The 18,548-nt window shown below is 39.2% G+C and overlaps 1 protein-coding gene across 1 annotated transcript in view; it reads left to right on the top strand.

The window, feature by feature from the left end:
- Positions 1-852: 852 nt before the first annotated feature.
- The window catches only part of LOC308373614 (coiled-coil domain-containing protein 172-like), a gene marked incomplete at both ends in the record, with an annotated part of 56,754 nt that continues 39,058 nt past the window's right edge, over positions 853-18,548 (top strand). Inside the window, 3 exons of the mRNA XM_080849184.1 lie at positions 853-931; positions 11,273-11,358; positions 11,534-11,650. Coding sequence (XP_080705310.1) covers positions 853-931; positions 11,273-11,358; positions 11,534-11,650 — 282 coding nt within the window. The remainder of the gene's footprint in view (positions 932-11,272; positions 11,359-11,533; positions 11,651-18,548) is intronic.

Below are 18,548 nucleotides of genomic sequence, written 5' to 3'. Positions count from 1 at the left end.
ACACTGAGGGCAGAGGAGGTGAGGCTGGACAGGGCACAGAAGCTGAGGATGGACCGGGCAGAGATGAGGACACTGAGGGCAGAGATGAGGACACTGAGGGCAGAGATGAGGATACTGAGGGCAGGCGAGCTGTTGGTAAGCTGTGTTTGCAATTGTAGCCCTATAAGTAATGTTGCCATATTGTATGGGTGTAATGTGGGCTTACACTCTTCTTTCCTTCTTTCACTCTTCTTTCCTTGCTTCTTTCCTTCTTTCACTCTTCTTTCTTTTATTTCCTTCTTCCACTCTTCTTTCCTTTCTTCTTTCATTATTTCACTCTTCTTTCTTTTCTTCTTTCCTTCTTCCACTCTTCTTTCCTTTCTTCACTCTTCTTTCTTTTCTTCTTTCCTTCTTTCACTCTTCTTTCCTTCTTCCACTCTTCTCTCCTTTCTTCACTCTTCTTTCATTTTGTCTTTCCTTCTTCCACTCTTCTTTCCTTCTTTCACTGTTCTTTCTTTTCTTCTTTATTTCTTAGCCTTTGCATTTCATTCACTGGTATTTCCTTCAGGAAATGCATTTTCTATTTTTTTTTTCGTCATTTAAGTTATGGTTAATCGCCTGTTTGCCTATTTTGGACGCATCCAATCTGATTTTTTAAAGTGAATGAATGAACGCAAACATACACGGACCAATGCCGAATTCTTCGTGAATTATTTCCCTCCTTTCCAACCTTCTAAAGGGAAATTAGCGCGCAGTAACGCTGCCAGGTCGTTACTATGCATATTTGCCTCTTACCCTCGAGACTGCTTGGGACGAGCTTGGCCACAGCCAGAGATTAATTCCTCCGTCATTCAGGACTCGGTATTCAGAAATATGAGTTTGGATACTCTATTTAGGCATATTATATTAACAGAGCAGCATGTGTCTGAAAACTGCCGTCTGCTTCTAGAAGGTAAGTATAGATAGCTATGTAAGTTAGCTAACTGGCTAGGGCAACTAACTCTTAACACTCTCCCTTTTGTCAAACATTGCTTCTAACAGTGTCGGCGAGGAAGGGAATACATGTAACAGCGTAGAATATAAACTATGGGTAACTTATACAGATAGAGTTATGTTTTGAACGGTTTAAGCTGACGTGAACTGAAGTTCATTTCTAGGCTTCTACACAGCAAAACCGCGCCAATTTTTGCTGAACTTTTTTTTTTCTCTCTGACTGGCCGCATACATGCCAGCGAAGCAAAATTCTAAGTCCCATTCATTTCTGTTATAAGCAGGTGATTTTGATGTAGACGAGTGAATTAGGCGATGCCAACGAAAAAAGTTGGGAAAAGTTCAATCGTATGCAAATGAGTAGCGAGTTTCTACAGCAGCGGCCACAATCAGATTGTTTGGGTTTGTCTCTCTAGTCATAGCTAGATCAGTCTCTAAAGTCATAGATAGATCAGTGATGTTTGAATAGATTGTAAACCCATGACACTTTTATTAGCAGAGATATGTAACATTTAATAATTGGTCTTTGAGGGACGTTCAGTAAAGCTAATTTTCACGTTACCTCACTTGTGGAAATGGCGGTCAATTCGTGACTTTTGCAACCTACGAAGGAAGCACCCGCGTCTGTGGGTGAGAGCTATTATTTGCACAAATAAGCAACGTGGGTAATAGGCTGTGTTTTCTGGTTTTCAGAAGAAATGTCTTACAATTTGTATCGTCATCTCAATTTCCATGACCAGTTTGCCAGCTAACTTGCTAGCTATCTACATTGACTAAGGTAACGTTAGTCTGAGGAGTTTGTCTGGAGTTGGTTGATAGCCAGCTATTGACTCAGCCTCATCACTTACTAAACTGATCAGATTAAGATAAATAACATGTATAGTAAAAAAAAACCTTCATCTACTAGTATTTCAAATCCCTCTTTTGTTTTGAGCTGTAAGCTTATGGTAACAACAGTAGCTACAATCAATAGCAAGGTCATCATTGAATATTGAAATGGTATTCAGCAGATTATTCGACAGCCAACTAGTAATATGTTGTGATGTTACATTTTAAGCTTGTACAGCTTTTATGCTGTAGAAAAGCTAATCACAATGAAATCAGGACCAAGGTATAGGACATGGGTCGGGAACCTATGGCTCGCGAGCCACCACTGGCTCTTTTGCTGACGGCTGGGGCTCTTGGACGAAATGGGTTGGAGAAAAAAAACGTGGAATCAAGGGATCAGCCTAGGCCTAGTAGAAGGCTTAAATAACAGTCAATACTAGTTATATTAAAATGACAAGGCTTCGTGCAAATACGTAGGTCTATCTGAGTTATTTAATTTAACTTTCCACCTCACTTGACTCCGTAACCATAGCCTGCATAATATTGTTACATTCGCGGCTGGTTGCCATGCCAATATCTAACAAAATCACAGATTTCCCTACATTTCCGTCAACGAGAAAACTTCCATTGTTAAAGTTGATAGGCTAGAGAAAAATATCGAAAAGGAAAAAAAACATATTGTGCATCCCTGGTGTTTCTATCGGCGATTTCGAAATAGAAGTTGCCGACTTGACCTCGTCTGGCATCTGGGTGGGCAAGTTAACTTCAAATCAGTGAACGATCAGCTGGAAGGAATCGCACGTCAGCGAGCACAGCTTGCGAGCAAACACAAGTGGACAGACATGGGAAAGCTTCCATCTCAAGACGAACTGCTTCTAATAACTTGGAATGAACTGCCCATTACATAACGCACATTGCAATATGTTAGTATTGCCGTGTTACCCATGTTCGGTTCCACTTATGCATGCGAGAAATCTTTCTCACATATGAAAAATATAAAGACGAACCTGCGCTCGCGTTTAAACGATGAAAGCCTCAACGCTTGCATGAAGCTTCACCTCACTGAATATGTGCCAGACTACAAGGCCATCAGCAAGTCTATGCAGCACCAGAAGTCGCATTTATCTCTGGTAGGCCTAATGTTCAATTTCGAGTGTTGTGTTGTCAACGTTGTTAACTTCATGTCGTTGTTACGCTGTAACGTCGTTAACTTCTGTAATTTCCCAAAGCCATTTACATTTTAAGTTACTAGTACAATAACTTTTAAAACTAGTAGAAAATTAATTTAAAAAACTCTGTTGAATATAAGTAACTGTTAGTTAAATGTCCAAACCCCTTCTTGTAACGGTCTTTTTGTGGCTCTTCTGAGATAAAAAAAAAAAAAATGGTAAAAGTGGCTCTCCAGGTAAAAAAGGTTCCCGACCCCTGGTATAGGACATCACTACTACAAAGATGTATAGTACTAGATGTGATATAGCTTATAGCACACTGGGATATTGAGCTGATGTTGTGGCATAAAACAATTGACATAAAAATGGATGAAACAATAATGACTCCCACTGTGATGCTTACAATAATAGGATAGTTTTTTTTCTTTTGTGTGTCAGGATGTCAGTTGTTCCACCCTCATCTGAGGGTAGAGAAGTGAGTGAGGGTGCTGTGGCAGCAAAGAGAAGTGAGGACATGGGGGGAGAGGAACAGCGAGAGGCCTGATGAGCGTAAGGACGCTTCAGTAGGACATAGTAGGTTTCTCACTGACGGAATTGAAGATGGAAAGTTGTCAGCTTACAAGTGGTGGTGTTTGTATAGGTAGTCTGACATTAGAGTCTGTAGTCTATAGTAGTCTGACATTAGGTCCATTACTACCCTCTATCCCGAACCAAGATCAACTGCCACACACCCCTCTATGCCTGTTTATACATTGAATGCTAAACAGTATCCTTTCAGGAAGTCACAGAGACACCAAATCTTAATACCCCATCTGACAGGTTTCTTAGGCATATACTGTTTCCAAAGTAACATGCCGTCAAATTTAATCATGGCCTCACCCACTGAAAGATTTTTACATGGTCAAAGAAGTTTAAGGACGTTCTCCTGGAGGACACACATTGCAGTTTTTTTTCCGATCACTTTAAAACTTGTGTCAATACCATGTTCACTTTTTCCAAACTCTTAACAGACGCACACCTCAGCATATCAGTTAACTTTTGGTGCAAAATGTCAAAACACTTCATACTCCACCCAAAAGTGAGATATGCTGCCGTAACTTTAGCAAATGTTCTCTCTCAGATTACAATGACCTAAAAAACATAAATAACTTCAAGCATATACAGTATAACATGTTGTATTGCATCTTAGAAAATACATCAATCCAAGCCAAGTATCTGAAGACAGTGTTCATATGTTAGTTTGCTTCTCACTGGTAGCCCATGATTAACATTTAAATCAGTACTGTAATAGTGGAAACAACTCTTCAGGGACAGCTACATATATGCTTGCCGAGATAGTAAGAAGTCTGCAAGCCAAAAAAACTGAAATAATCTAAATAAACTTTCTGCTAAAGTAAGAATGCTTTGTCTAATTCAAGCATATAACTTCATTTGTCTGTCCAAATACAGCATCTTTACATCTTCAGTAATCTAAATTACTATAAATTAGGTTTTGAACTGAAAGTTAACTGTTTTGAGCAGAGTATCTAAACATCGGCAAACAAATGCTGTAAATTTAATTTGTCTGAAAATACAGCATCTTTCCATCTACAGTGATCTAAATTGTGTCTGGTTAAAAAACTAAAGTTAACTGTTTTGAACAGAGTATCTAAATATCTGGGGGCAAAAATGCTGTAGTTGCACAGCATTTTGCTAGTGGTGAACATTGACTGAGACAGGTATCCATGAATTTTGGAAGTGGTCATTGACTGCATTTTGTATATAAGCAATGGAAAAGTATCCCATTTAGTTAGTCTACTACTGGATGTGTTAAGTGTTTTGAGAAAGAGTACATGGTATTGAACCAAGTGTGAAAATGATTGGAAAAAACTGTAATGGTCTCACTTTCTGAAGCTTGTCACCAGAGTCTGCTATCCCTGGGTTTGAACAGGGTAGGTATATGCATAACTCCTCATACTTATTTCATGGCATTGGTGTCTGCCACATAGGACACTTGTAAGGCTGGATCAGATGAACAGTAGTCAAGAAAAGAGGGTAAATGATGGATACCCATGGGGATGTTTATCCTCACAAACACTTTCACCTCCTCCACAAATGTATTGCACCAGGATGCTTTTGAAGAGGCATAGAGTTAGGTGTTTTCCACCAAATTAGCAAAAATGTTGGTAATCTGTATGGTTAAGTAGTGTTAATATTTTAATATTTATTCATTTATGTACAAAATAAATAACAAATACTAATTAAATACATTAAGAATATATTGAATATAATAACTACGTCTGCTGCAGAGGTTCCGCTAGAGAAAAATGTTGCCGGTCAAAATGACAGGCAGAGTTTTCATTTTCCGGACATTTTAATGATAAGCCGGTCAAAGATCTATTTCTGCTTCTAAATTAGCCTATTGAAGAAAACTGATGGCATGCGTAGCTTAAATAATTACACAATCAGGTCGTTTGGAATGCAACACGTTTATTTGCCAAAGTTTATAATGGGAAAAAAACATAAATGTCTGATGCGCGTTTTTCAAAATCTCTGTCTGCAATACCGCTCTCGGCCTCTACGCTCTGACGCAGGGGCATAGACAGTAGAATGAAATGAATCGCGTTCAGAGTCAGACGCAACACTGCAGGTATAACAGGTTCATCCCCGTCAGACGGTTACCCTCATCAGTTGCGTTTAGCCTCTGAAAAAAGCTTTTAAGGCTTGTCTACTTGGCCATGTTTGATCATTCTCACTCATTTCGCTCCTTGTTTGCAACCGACGGTTTGCTATTTAAAATGCAGCATACGTGTTGTTTAATAACTTTCAAACGTCAGAATAGCCTGTTCCTTTAAAACAGTGTTTCTCAAACTTTTTCAGACCAAGGACCACTTAGCCAATAAAAAAAAAAACTCGCGGACCATCTAACTAAATAGAAAATCCCTGGAACAACATGCCTACACAGACCTGGCGCCAGACAATTGTTAGCGGCACATGAATTTCACCGGTGGGCTCTCCTTTTTTTACGTAGGTAGGCTGGTTATAGATATGACAATACGCAATGCAAAGCATCTGGAACCCTGCTCCATGCTTGACTTGGTTATGTTACAAACTATAGTTCGTTCACAGCCTCATACTCCCATCACACACTCAGACAGGCCAATGTATCACAAAACACAATGATGTGCATATACCGACCACAGTAATTCAGTACTACCAACAGAAGGCTAGCCCACTGGAATTAATACATGCATCCTAGTAGACATCATTTCGGAATTAAGAGCTGTCATTATCCAACGTCACACAACACAGAATATAGTTATCATCTTGTTGTTTCCGCAGCGGGAGAAAAAAAACGTAGGGCCAATAGTTTTCCGCGAAAACGGAAAACGGACGGAATACGCGGAATGGACCGTCTGAAACGGAATGGACCACTGAAAACGGAATTGCAACTTTTCAAACGGAAACATAATTTTGTGCATCAAAATCGCCCAAAACCCCCTGTATCTTACACTGTAAGACTGAATGTCTTTCAAATAAACACAACAACGATCGCAACAATGAAAAAACATTAATTAAAGAACAAAAGCGGTCAGAAAATGTCACGTCTGCGCTGAACTCTGCTCCGGCCACGCCCCCCTTTTCAAGGGTAGTCACTTCATTTGCTCATCTTCCCAATCGCATTAAAAACTACAAATGTTAAGTCTTCTGTTGTGTTGATGGCTGGCAAACAACAATCTAAGAAGGGCACGTATTATTCACTGAGTTACCAAGCAGTCTAATGTATGGGGACTAATTAGCACTGCATTACATTACCATGACTTATTGCTACACAATAACAATTACACAACTAATATTACTAGATACATATAATAGTGGACATTACACTAGGCAACATGGATGTCATTCATATCTCATCCAGTCGAAATCTTAACAGGATTGAACCCATCTTTATTACAGCGTATCAACATAAGAACAGAACATAGCTAAATCTCCGCTTAGCATCATGCTAATCACTACTAATAGCACGAGCAGGTAGCCCAAAATTTGGTATTTAATACACGATATATTACAGAAGCAACTTCATGAAAACCCTTACTTTCATTAAGTATGCACATAATGCCTCACATACAGGTCGAACAATGATGATTTAAGCATTGGAAATGTATAAGGCACAGTATGGTCAACTACTTAGCGACAAACTGAACTCGACAGTATCTTAACTGTGGGTGCTGCACGCACGCAAACAGCGTTGCTAGGCAACATCACTATCAACAGAGTTTTTCATACAGTTAACGTGCAGAAAGGCATTATACGGCTGTTTTTATTTTTTTGACGCGGAATCACGGAATTACCAAAAACGTGACACGGAATTTGCTTTTTTTTGACGCGGAAAACTATTGGCCCTACTATTGGCTGAAACATCTCGCCGTTGCACCTTCTCCTTTTCTGTGCATGTCAGAGGCTTTCTCATTTAATTTTCTTTTCATAGTCCCTGTCTTAAGCCACCAATCCATGACCTTGTTAATAGATTAGGCAACTGGATGTGTTCTCTTCGTTCTGAGTTGTATGTTAGAAATGTCGCAATAATTTGCTTTTGGCCGTCGCGGACCATTATGGGGCACTTGCGGACCACACTTTGAGAATGACTGCTTTAAAACATAATAAGGGCAGTGCACGACTGTTTATAGGCCTAAATCTTAGGATTGTTGTCAAATTCAGATTGTGTTTGAGGGACGGGATTTTTAAGAAATTCCAATCAGACATTTTGACCGGTGAGATGTAATATTTTCGGTCATTTCATTTTTTTTTCGGACAAAGTCAAAGACAACGGAAACGCTGGACTGCTGTACGGTTCAAAACTTATGAATTTGAACTTTAGGGTGTATGTAAAGCTTTGGATTTTAATATTTGTAGAAGTCACTAATACATGTTTGATATCATATTAACAAAGAATTCATGCCCTTTCAAACAAAACAAACTTGTAATTATAATTTTTCTTTTGTTTTCTAACTGTTACTGTTTGTTTACAGAATAACAAAAAATTAAGGAATTCTCTGTTTTTCGTGGGATTTGCTGCAGTGTTCTAGAATTCTATTGGGGTATAGAGGGTTAACTCTGGCAACGTCAATGTTGTACATAGTTGTCTGAAGGAAAACATACATGTTAAGAAGCCTGGTGTTGTATGATTTGCCAAACACAAAATGTGCCTTTAAAAAGTTCACCTTAAGCACCAAGGGAAGAGGTTGACCTGGGCCTAGTTTCCCGAACGCTAAAAAGGACTTGAAATCGGTCGTAAGAGGGATCCTTGCAGAGCGGTTTCCCGACGCCGCACTTACGGCTATGATGAGTCTACGATGTCGCCAAAATCCACGTAGGCCGTTAAGATACGTCGTTATCGGGAAACGAGGCCCTGCCCGGTATGACATTCTTGTCAGGAACGATGTAGAACTCCTGGATTTCAGTTAAAGTGTTAACATGTCTATGGTTAGTCATGACTGCATCCATTGTGTTGATGTTACCCCCCAACACACCACGCCAAAGAAGAGGACACTGGCTAACTCAGACTGGTATCTGCAGCAGCCTATTGCATACTTTTAAAGGACCTGATGTTGAGCTGGAGGTGATTGGTGTCAGACCACCCTACAAAACTCTCTACCAGAGCTCTGAACTCCACCCAGTGTCATCCTCGATGCAATTGACGATGGAGGAGTCATCGGAAAACTTCTGTAGGTGGCATGTACTTGAATTGAAGCGGAAGTCGGGAGGTGTACAGGGTGAACAGGAAAGGTGACAGGCTGTCATCACTATCAACTCATATCATAGGCTAAAAATAATCACAAGTAATGTACATTCTAACTAGCGCTAGTGTTCACATTAGTTAGCAATCATATATCGGCTAGCGTCAACGTTACATTGGAGGGGCTTAACAGACAAACAGACAGGTTGTTGTCAGGCTAGAACAGGAGCTTAGACAAAAGTCTACAATGTAGACAAAATATATTATCACTCACTTCAGATGAAGTAGAACTTAAAACTTAAAAACAACTACATAGAAAACTTCACCCAATCTGCACTTATTAGTTTGGAATGTCTCATTGTAGCCTTTATGTCTGCTCGGAAGTAAAACACCTCGTCTTCGGCCATTCAAAGGCATTTTTTCCTTACTGCACTCTGATGCATACGGTTTACCTCCATTTCATTGCCTACGACCTGCACAACTTGCCCAACAAAGGGCTTGCTGTCATACATAACCACAACAAATTCCCTGTTAGGTCCTCAGCATTTTCAATATCGGGAGAATAATTTTCATTGTGGAATTGAATCTCCACTGATAGTCCACATTTGCATGGGCTTTTTTTGTCGTGGTGGATCTTACCCGCCTCGGTTGATTCGATCTGGTGAATTTTGAATGTGCCCTTATCAGGTGGCAAATCGCCATGGCCAATTTACATGCATCATTTTCCGAGAAGTCCATGTGGATGACAAAGAGTCTCCTTCAAGTGTCTGCACTGCCTCATGGATCCGGTTATACTGGTGTGTTGCTAGGGCGTCAAGCTTGCTGTTAAACACTTTGACAAGCTCACTCCAGGTCCCAGATTATTTTGTTTTGGCAAAGTGTTTGGTCTGCTTAGCCCCCTCCTGTGTTTTGAGCAATCCTTTAAGTTCATCTACCAGGAGGCCCATGTTCTCATGGTGGATGCAAGCACATGTGTCCCTGTCACTTGCTTTTGGCTCAGTGATATGGAATGGCCTGAGTCATACAAACTGTTGGTAAGACATGGAGTCCTCTCTGGCCACCTCCGAGTTGTATACACCATGGAGTTCCTTTAGTGTATTTGATAGAATAGGTCTCTGAAGTTTAACTTTGTTTTTTGTAATTGTATCTTTTCTTCCTGCAAGCTGTCTGCTGTTCTTATCTTGGCTAAGAAAAACAGATACTTTTTCTCGACGTGAGACCTTCCCAGGGCCGGGGTGGGGCCACTTTTCAGCCCGGGAATTCAAGGCCCAAGACCGGCCCACTTTTTCCATGGTAGTTGAAATTGGATAAATGAAGCAACAGTTCAGCTCTAACTATCCTGTAGTTTTTTATTATTATTATTATCATTATTATTAATACCCTGACCTTTTTCTTTTCCCTTTGAAAATCCTTTCTAATGTGTTCAATTATTTTTTGTGATCGAGCCAGTTGTTTTTTAAGGTGGAAAAGCTCTCTCTTCAGTGCCTCATTTTGGTTCTTGAGTCTGTCCCTACTCACGCTGCTTTGCACATTGAATAAAATTATATATATTTTGCCAAAAAAGTACAGATTGAGCTTTCTGCACAACAACGCCATCTGTATCTGGTGGGGCAGTGCACCAAGTGCCCCTTATGTAGAAATGCCACTATGTAGCATAATACATTCACTCTGAAAGTACTCATTATCATTCTTAAATTGTCACACTCAGAACGCTTTGCAGGACTATAAGGCAGGTAGAATACAATAGGGGAGGGGATGACCACACCCTTTAAGCAAAAAGATGAATGCTGTGAATGCCCGGGCCTGCTAGTGAACTTATACCTCTTTACCTTGCATGGGAAAAAAGCATTTTTTTATATACTATTTAGTTTTGTCACAGGTGTGTAGTGCGCACAACATCATGACTGATTTCCAATCCAGCACATGCTTTCCAAAGCACTCCTTGCTGGTGGGTTGTCAACTAGAATGTTTACCTAACTTTAACTAGCCTCCCATTGAGATCAACTGTCACCACCGCTCTTAAACAGACAGTTTGCAATACTTATGATAAAAAGAAAATCTTTATATTTTTTGTTTAATGTAATGTTTATAGTGCACAACATCATAACTGATTCAAGTTCAGCACAATTTGTCAAAACGTTGCTTGCTGTTGGACTGTCAAACAACATTTCCTACCACTGTCACCAATCCTTTTTATCAAGTGGTTTGCAATATTCATGCAGGAATGTCCAAAGCCAGTAGGCCTACCACAAGGTGCACTGCTTGTCAGTGAGACCCATGACATAATCGAAAGAGGCTTAGGCTCATGCCACTGGATCAAATAAGATGGTTGACAACCTCTTCCAGATGTATTATGGGAAAACACAATGGCCACAGGATGACAGTCAAGGAAAATATGAATTCAAGTAACATTGGATCATAGTGATTGTAGTCCATAGATGTTTACCATGTTAACCACAATATCTTTTAAATTGATGTTTATTTTTAGCCTTGGCTGGGCAAACCTTGCTTGCGCTGATGGCCTACCCATCATGTACTGTATTGTACTAATGAAGAGTCTGATAGAATATTTTCACTGTCCCAACAGCAAAGAGTGCCATTGCAAAGACTCATGAACAGATTAAAACCCACAAAGAGCAGCTGAACTGCCTTACGAAAGAACTAGATCAGAAGGTAAGATCTGAAAATAATTGGCATATTTCTTTGGTATTGCATCATGTTTTTGATTTTTTTTTTTTGTCACAATTTTTTTGTAAATACATTATGTAAGTGATGATATAGCAGGTTATTTGGCAGTGAGACATCTCTGCTTTAATATACTCTTACACTCTTATATACTCTTTTCTAGGGTCATCTTCTTTCTGAGATGATTTTACAGTATGACCTCTTGAAAAGGCAGCAGCAACACCTAAAAAATAGAAGTGATCAGCTTCAACAAGATCAACAGAGGCTCAGAGATGATTTGGTATTTTCAAACACTTGCATGAAGCTAGTATTGAATTTAGGGTGTAATTTAATTTATGTATGATTCTTGCTTGACCTTCCCTGCTATAAGTCATAGGAAATGCTAACATGAACCCTACCACGACGAAAATTATTTGGTGGACCTGTCAATACTGATGAATGCTGCACTACATGAAGATATGATGTAGTATTTAATATTTGTTTATAACTATGTTTGGCTTCTTTGAGATAATTTCAGGGCCTATACTACATATACTTCAACTTATATAGTTAACAATATAATTTTCATGAACCTTGCTTTTAGGTGGACAAGGTGCAGAAACACAAACAGACTGTCACACAAATAGGCCGTAAAATGATCTCAAGGAAGCCAAACATAGTAATAAACAAATATTAAATAACATATTATATCTTCATGTAGTGTTAATTTAGAGGAACTTAAACTTAGTTGAAAACAAGACAAGGCCAGCCTAGCTCAGCTGTACCATTGCCGGCCAGAAACGTAAACCTATGAACTTGTGTTGTTTTTGAACGTTTTTGTCGTTACCTAACATATTGATTACTTGTTACACTGAAACCATGTTCATTTTAATGAACAAAGTTTATTTGTATACAGTAAGCTAACCTTTTACAGCAGTAAGAGAAGGATATATGTATGTCCACACAAAAGTACACCATCACCTCGATTACTCGCGGCTGTTGGGGTTCATCAAAAAAGGAATTGGGTGACTTGCAAAATAAAGGCTTAGCAATAAAAACATAATTTTAAAACTCTCTTCTAAAGATGTATGAAATGCAGCACACACTGTGTTTCTTCTCAAAGGATGTAGCTAGCTATTTTAAACCACATTGATAAAATTACTGGATTTGTGTTTTATTTTTCTCTCAAAACATGATCAAATGCGCCAAATGAAAGTCAAAAGTCCTCTTGTCCCGAGAAAGCAAGCTGTATCCATTATCGATTGACAACACAAACAGGTCCACCGGAAACAAAATTGTCTAGCTGGCAAGTTGCTAACGTTAGCAATTTGAGATCTTGCAGCATGATCTTGGTTTAAACGACCCAATTTAATGCAAATTCAGCTGGATTTCAACCCTGCACTGTGCATTCCTCCATCACATGTACAGTGCATTCTTTCATCACATGTACATTACTCGTTGCCTTAACAAATTTAAGTAATGCACTGGGTTGCACCATTAAGTTGGTTAATATCAATCTACTTATACCCCAAATTAAATGGAATGGAAAATGCAAGTTTAATGTTCTAATAACCAAGTTACAATAACTAAGTATTTACTTCAATCAACCATTCCCGAGCCATCTATTTTACCCAGTTTGTTGGAAGTAACAGTATGTTTCTGGAAGCCGCCCGGGTACTACTCTCTGCAGGATAGTAAGTAGCTTATTTGTCATCTTGCTTTGTCTTGTGTTGCACTTGCTTGATGTGTGACTGTGTTAGGAAAGATGTTTGACACACTAGTTTGTCATAGTGTCAAGAACAGCAGACATTCTGAAAAGGGGTTAGATCTGTGGTCTGCCAAAAAGACAGGTCCAAAATAAGACATTAAGTCACCTTATTCACAAACATGTTATGCACATCTACTCGACCATGCAATTGTTTAGGATCACCTACTCCTAACAAGTGCTAAGTATGCAGATCCCTTTAAACTGTTGGAATACCATTCCCAGAGTCTACTTAAGTTAGATAGTAGCTGCGTATACATGTGTCTTTTTTTGTAAGACGCTCTGAAAGAATCGTCTTTGCGAGCAGGTGTGAAAAATTCTAAGGGAAGCGGCTCTTGTTGGTAAGTGGTTACATGGACCAAAATTTAAGCCGCTTACCTTGCCTTGCGCATGCGCAAAGACGACGGAGATGTGCTCCCACCTTCTTTGTTTACTAACAACATCAACATGGATCCGCATCGTGCACAGGCAGCTTCCGTCGCCGTTCGCTGTGTCAATCATTCATATTCGACACGCTCAGATGTGCCGAGACGTTTTGCAATCTGCAGCTCGTTTACTGTTAGTTGACGAGCCTACCGACGACACAAGTTCAGAGTTCACGCCTCATGTTAACAAAGACATAAACAAACATGGAATATCCACCTAATGCAGTCATTCTAAAAGTGTGGTCCGCCAGTGCCCCGTAATGGTCCGCGACAGCAAGAGGCAAATTATTGGGACATTTCTAACATACAACTCAGAACGAAGAGAACACAGCCAGTAGCCTAATCTAATAAAGAGTTGCCTAATCTATTAACAAGGTCATGGTTTGGTGGCTTAAGACAGGGACTATGAAAAGAAAATTAAATGAGAAAGCCTCTGACATAGACAAGGAGAAGGTGCATCGACGAGATGGTTCAGCCTTATTGGGCATTATCCTGCCGCAGAGCTGCATTCAAACAGCGTTTTTTTCTCCCGCTGCGGAAACAACAAGATGATAACTATATTCTGTGTTGTGTGACGTTGGATAATGGCAGCTCTTAATTCCGAAATGATCCCTACTAGGATGCATGTATTAATTCCAGTGGGCTAGCCTACTGTTGGTAGGCCTACTGAATTACTGCGATCGGTATGCGCATCGTTGTGTTTTGTGATACATTGGCCTGTCTGAGTGTGTGATGGGAGTATGAGGCTGTGAGCGAACTATAGTTTGTAACATAACCAAGTCAAGCATGGAGCAGGGTCCCAGATGCTTCGCCTTGCACATTGTCATATTTATAACCAGCCTACAGGTACATAAAAAAGGAGAGCCCACCCGTGAAATTCATGTGCCGCTAACAATTGTCTGGCACCAGGTCTGTGTAGGCATGTTGTTTCTGGGATTTTCTATTTAGTTAGATGGTTCGCAAGTTTTTTTTATTGGCTAAGTGGTCGTTGGTCTAAAAAGCCTTGAGAAACACTGACCTAATGTTATCAAAAACTTGCATCCCCGACTGACACTCTGTACAAATCTCAAAAAATATGATTAACTCTTTTCAGTGGTCTTGTTCTCACTGAACGATGGCAACTTTTAAAAGCCAGATATCTGCTGTTGTTTTATGGCTGATATGATGAGCATTAGGGTTGTCACTAACACTTAGAGCCCCATTATGCAACAATTATACTCCAGGATTTGGGTTAGGATAAGCAGTTTAACCTTAAAATAACAGCTTTAAAAAAATTGGGGCGCTACAATGACTTTTAATATGGAGAATCGCCTCCGTGCCATTGCGATACCAGGGTCCATAGGCATATAACTGCGTTCTGTAGTTTTGCCTGGTGCATGCCGCCGCTCTGACTTGTTTACTTTCTGCCGATCTAGTAAGTAGCTTATTTGCCGTCCTGCTTTGTCTTGTGTTGCACTTGCTTGATGTTTGACTGTGTAAGGACAGTCATTGAGTAACTAGTTTGTCATAATGTCAAAGTCAGCACATTTCAAGGAGTTTCGTTAGTTTTAGCTGCTAGCATACCTTTAGCTAATAGCTATTGGTCCGTTGTGCTGCTTTAACAAATGGCATTCATATTAGTATTAGCCTCCACCAAGATATTAATGAAAACCACATGGTGACATCATAGCCTTGATTATACACGTATAGCGTTTTCTTTCTAGAGTTTAATTTTGACAATGAACTGGGCAACGTTTTTGCAGCCAAATTGAAAGCTAGATCAACGTCTTAAAGGCGCCCGAGGCAACATTAGAGGCTTGAGACTTGAATAATAAAAGTTCAATTTCTAGTCTTTTTTACACGTAGTAAGTTTCATTATTATATGGCAACGACAGTACGAGCATTCTGATTGGCTAATGGGCAGTCATGCCAGCCGCGTGTCGACGTTCTAGCCGGTCTTCGGTCTGATAAGTATTCTTATTGCACACCCCATCATTCTTAAAAATTAGTGATACCATGTACCAAGTACTAAACATTACATCCTTAAAAATTAGTGATATATCAACAGCCATTAGCATGTATTGATAGAATCAGGACTCCTTTTATGAAATTATCTGAGAACAGGAAACCAGTTGAATGTCGTGGTAACATGACACTTGATGACATTTGAAGAATAAAGACTCAAGAATTCGCGAACATTTTGATATCGGGTAATACTTTATAGGACTTCAGAAGCAGCGAAAATGTGTTATTGAAAGTGATGATGAAGACTTGACTACTATAGTTTGAAAACCTTGTGTTTAACTGTAAATTAAAGCCATTTAAGCTGAGCCCTGTTGTCCGTTTTCTATTGATCATTGTAACTTGAAGTTAGCAAGTCATTGTTTAGACTTGAGAGCTGAACAAAACTACATGATTTCTAATTACAATTAACATTTATTTTTAAAATGAAAAGAGCTTAAATGCCATATAATAAACAACTTACTAACCTCGACCGTTCGGTCATGCAGGTATATCAGACTTCGGCCCCGCAGCATCAACCTCGCTATCGCTCGGTCGATACCTTACGGCCTCTGTCTGATATTTACCTGCATGACCTGACTCTCGGCCAGTAAGTAGTTAATAACACCATACCATTACATATCGACATTCAAGGAGCAAAGATGAGACGTCGTTGTGTGGTGAGAACTGATAGAATATCGCGCTGCCAGCGCCGCCGGTGGGGAGAGGCAATTTTTTCAAATCTTCCGATTTTTTTGGTGGCAACGCTCTTGCGGCTAGTTTAACGCTCTTTTTAACGCCCAAAGTATCAAGTAATGATGCAAATGTGCTAATATGGTGAAGTGAATGTCAATATCATAAAGATTGTATAAGAAGAATATTTCCATTTTGATGCCCTAATGTTGCTTTGGCCTCCTTTAATAAACGAAAATACATGCAATAGGGCCATCCCATATGCCTTCGGCTAACCTGTCTTTAAAAAAGGGCCTTCTGCAACAAGAAAACACGACCCGTACTGATGGATTGCCTGATACTGATTGCCCCCGCTCGTCAAGCGAAAAGTATCCGATAAAAGTTTACCTTCGTCGGGTGGTGGAATAGCTAGCTAGCTTAGCATAACTGCCATTCAGATCCAATGGTAATGCTAACTAGCTAGGTATGCTAACTGTCGTATACATCGTTAACTTCACCAAAATACTCATGTCACTGGCTTAAATTGAGAATGGCATGTTAGTAGTACATTTAATATCAGTACAGTTGTTTAATTACTGCTGATATTTACATTTACGGTCTGTAGCCTGGTGGTCTACTGCCACGTAGGCACGCATGCGCATAACACTCCCTATAAGCGGCTTCTTTGTCACCATTAGTTACATGTTACGTCTGCCTTGTTTAAGCGGCTTACCGATCGGTGTAGACTACCTCTCTCGATCGCCTCATACATCGGCATAAATGTAAGCGGCTTACATTTTTTCGTTAGCTACATGAGGCAATTATAAGCGGCTTAGGAACTATAAGCGGCTTACATGTATACGGGGCTACTGAGAGTGGTTTTTTAACAGTCCTAAAAAAAAGATCTCAAACATGCTGTGCACTTGTTGGCTGTTTTTTGATCAGACCAAAAGCTTGTCAGGTGACTTTCATGTACTCCAGTAGCAGCCTTTAGAGTGAGAACGGCACTACTTTTTTATTATTACTATTATTTATTAATGCTTAGTGACAATACAACAACATAAAGAACATCATACATTATAATAATACAGCAGTACATTAATCCATACATAGACAAATGATAATGAACAATGCAACAGAAAAAAAAAATAAAGGCACATCACAAAACAAGGAGGAAAGAAATAATTATCCTTTAATAACCGTGTGGAGGAGACATAAGAGTATCATTTTTTTTTGTTATTTCTGACAAAATGAAGAGATTTAAGAAGTTAGTCCATTTCTAGCTTAAAGACATGGAAGGATGGCTGTCCTTGTAGCCATTTTTGTAGCCATGATTGCAAAGTAAAAAAGTTTACAACAAATTCCAAAGGGTAGTTCACAGGGTTATCATAATAAAAGAGAAAAACCTTTGCTGTAAGGGAATATGATAATTCAAAAAGATGATTATTTAGGTCATGAAGAAACCTTTTTGTCTTCTCACACTCAAAAAAAAGATGCAACATTGTTTCATCTGTGTTACCACAAAAGGAACAAGCAGAGCTTATGTCAGTTTGTTTCGCTATATTGACATTCACTGGATATATTTTATGTAGAATTTTGAAGTGAACCTCCTTTACCTTATTTGTGATACAGATACAGCCAAGCTTTTTGCCAGTTAATGTGCTGAATCAAGGATCCCCAGTAGAATTTCCCTCTAGGTGTTATTCTTTTTTTAAATTGAAAGATTTGGCGAATATGTTTATTATCACATTTTCTGTCCATCACATCAATCCCATTCAAAAGTAAATTATGTTGTGTTGCATTGTCCATACCAAAAGAAAGGTGACTTTTGACAAGTTGGATTAATCCCTTAGGGATAGCTTTAGTGACTGAGTTAAATTCCCTAATTGGGACTGGGAGGCCATGACGTGACAGAAATTGTTCATATGTCAGTAGAGTGCCAGATCTATCAAACAAAGAAATAACATTATTAATGCCATTCTCAAACCATCTAGATTTTAACTTAAATATCTGCATTATTCCAAATTCGTGTTTTATGAGGTGAGAAGTTGTGAATGAAACACAGTTTCCATGCTAGAAGACATTGTTGGTGAAATTTAGACAACATGACAGGTAATTTGGTAGGGACAGAGTTACATTTTAAAAAGAAAGACCACCAATCTGGTTAAATATATGATTGGGGATAAAAAAAAAAAAAAACATAAGGAATTGAGAATGTACAAGACAACGCCTGATCCAGCCGACTCTAAATGAATTAACTGTGTCTGTGAAGTCCAAGAAATCTAAACCTCCCTTGGCTTTGCAATCAGAGAGCACCTCTTTCTTAAGTTTGTGAGGTTTATCTTTCCAGATGAAGT

Source organism: Sprattus sprattus, assembly GCF_963457725.1.
Source record: "Sprattus sprattus genome assembly, chromosome: 12".
In the NCBI taxonomy this organism is placed as follows: Eukaryota; Metazoa; Chordata; class Actinopteri; order Clupeiformes; family Clupeidae; genus Sprattus; species Sprattus sprattus.
The sequence above is the reverse complement of the archived record's forward strand: the minus strand, read 5'-3'. Positions and strand labels throughout refer to the sequence as shown.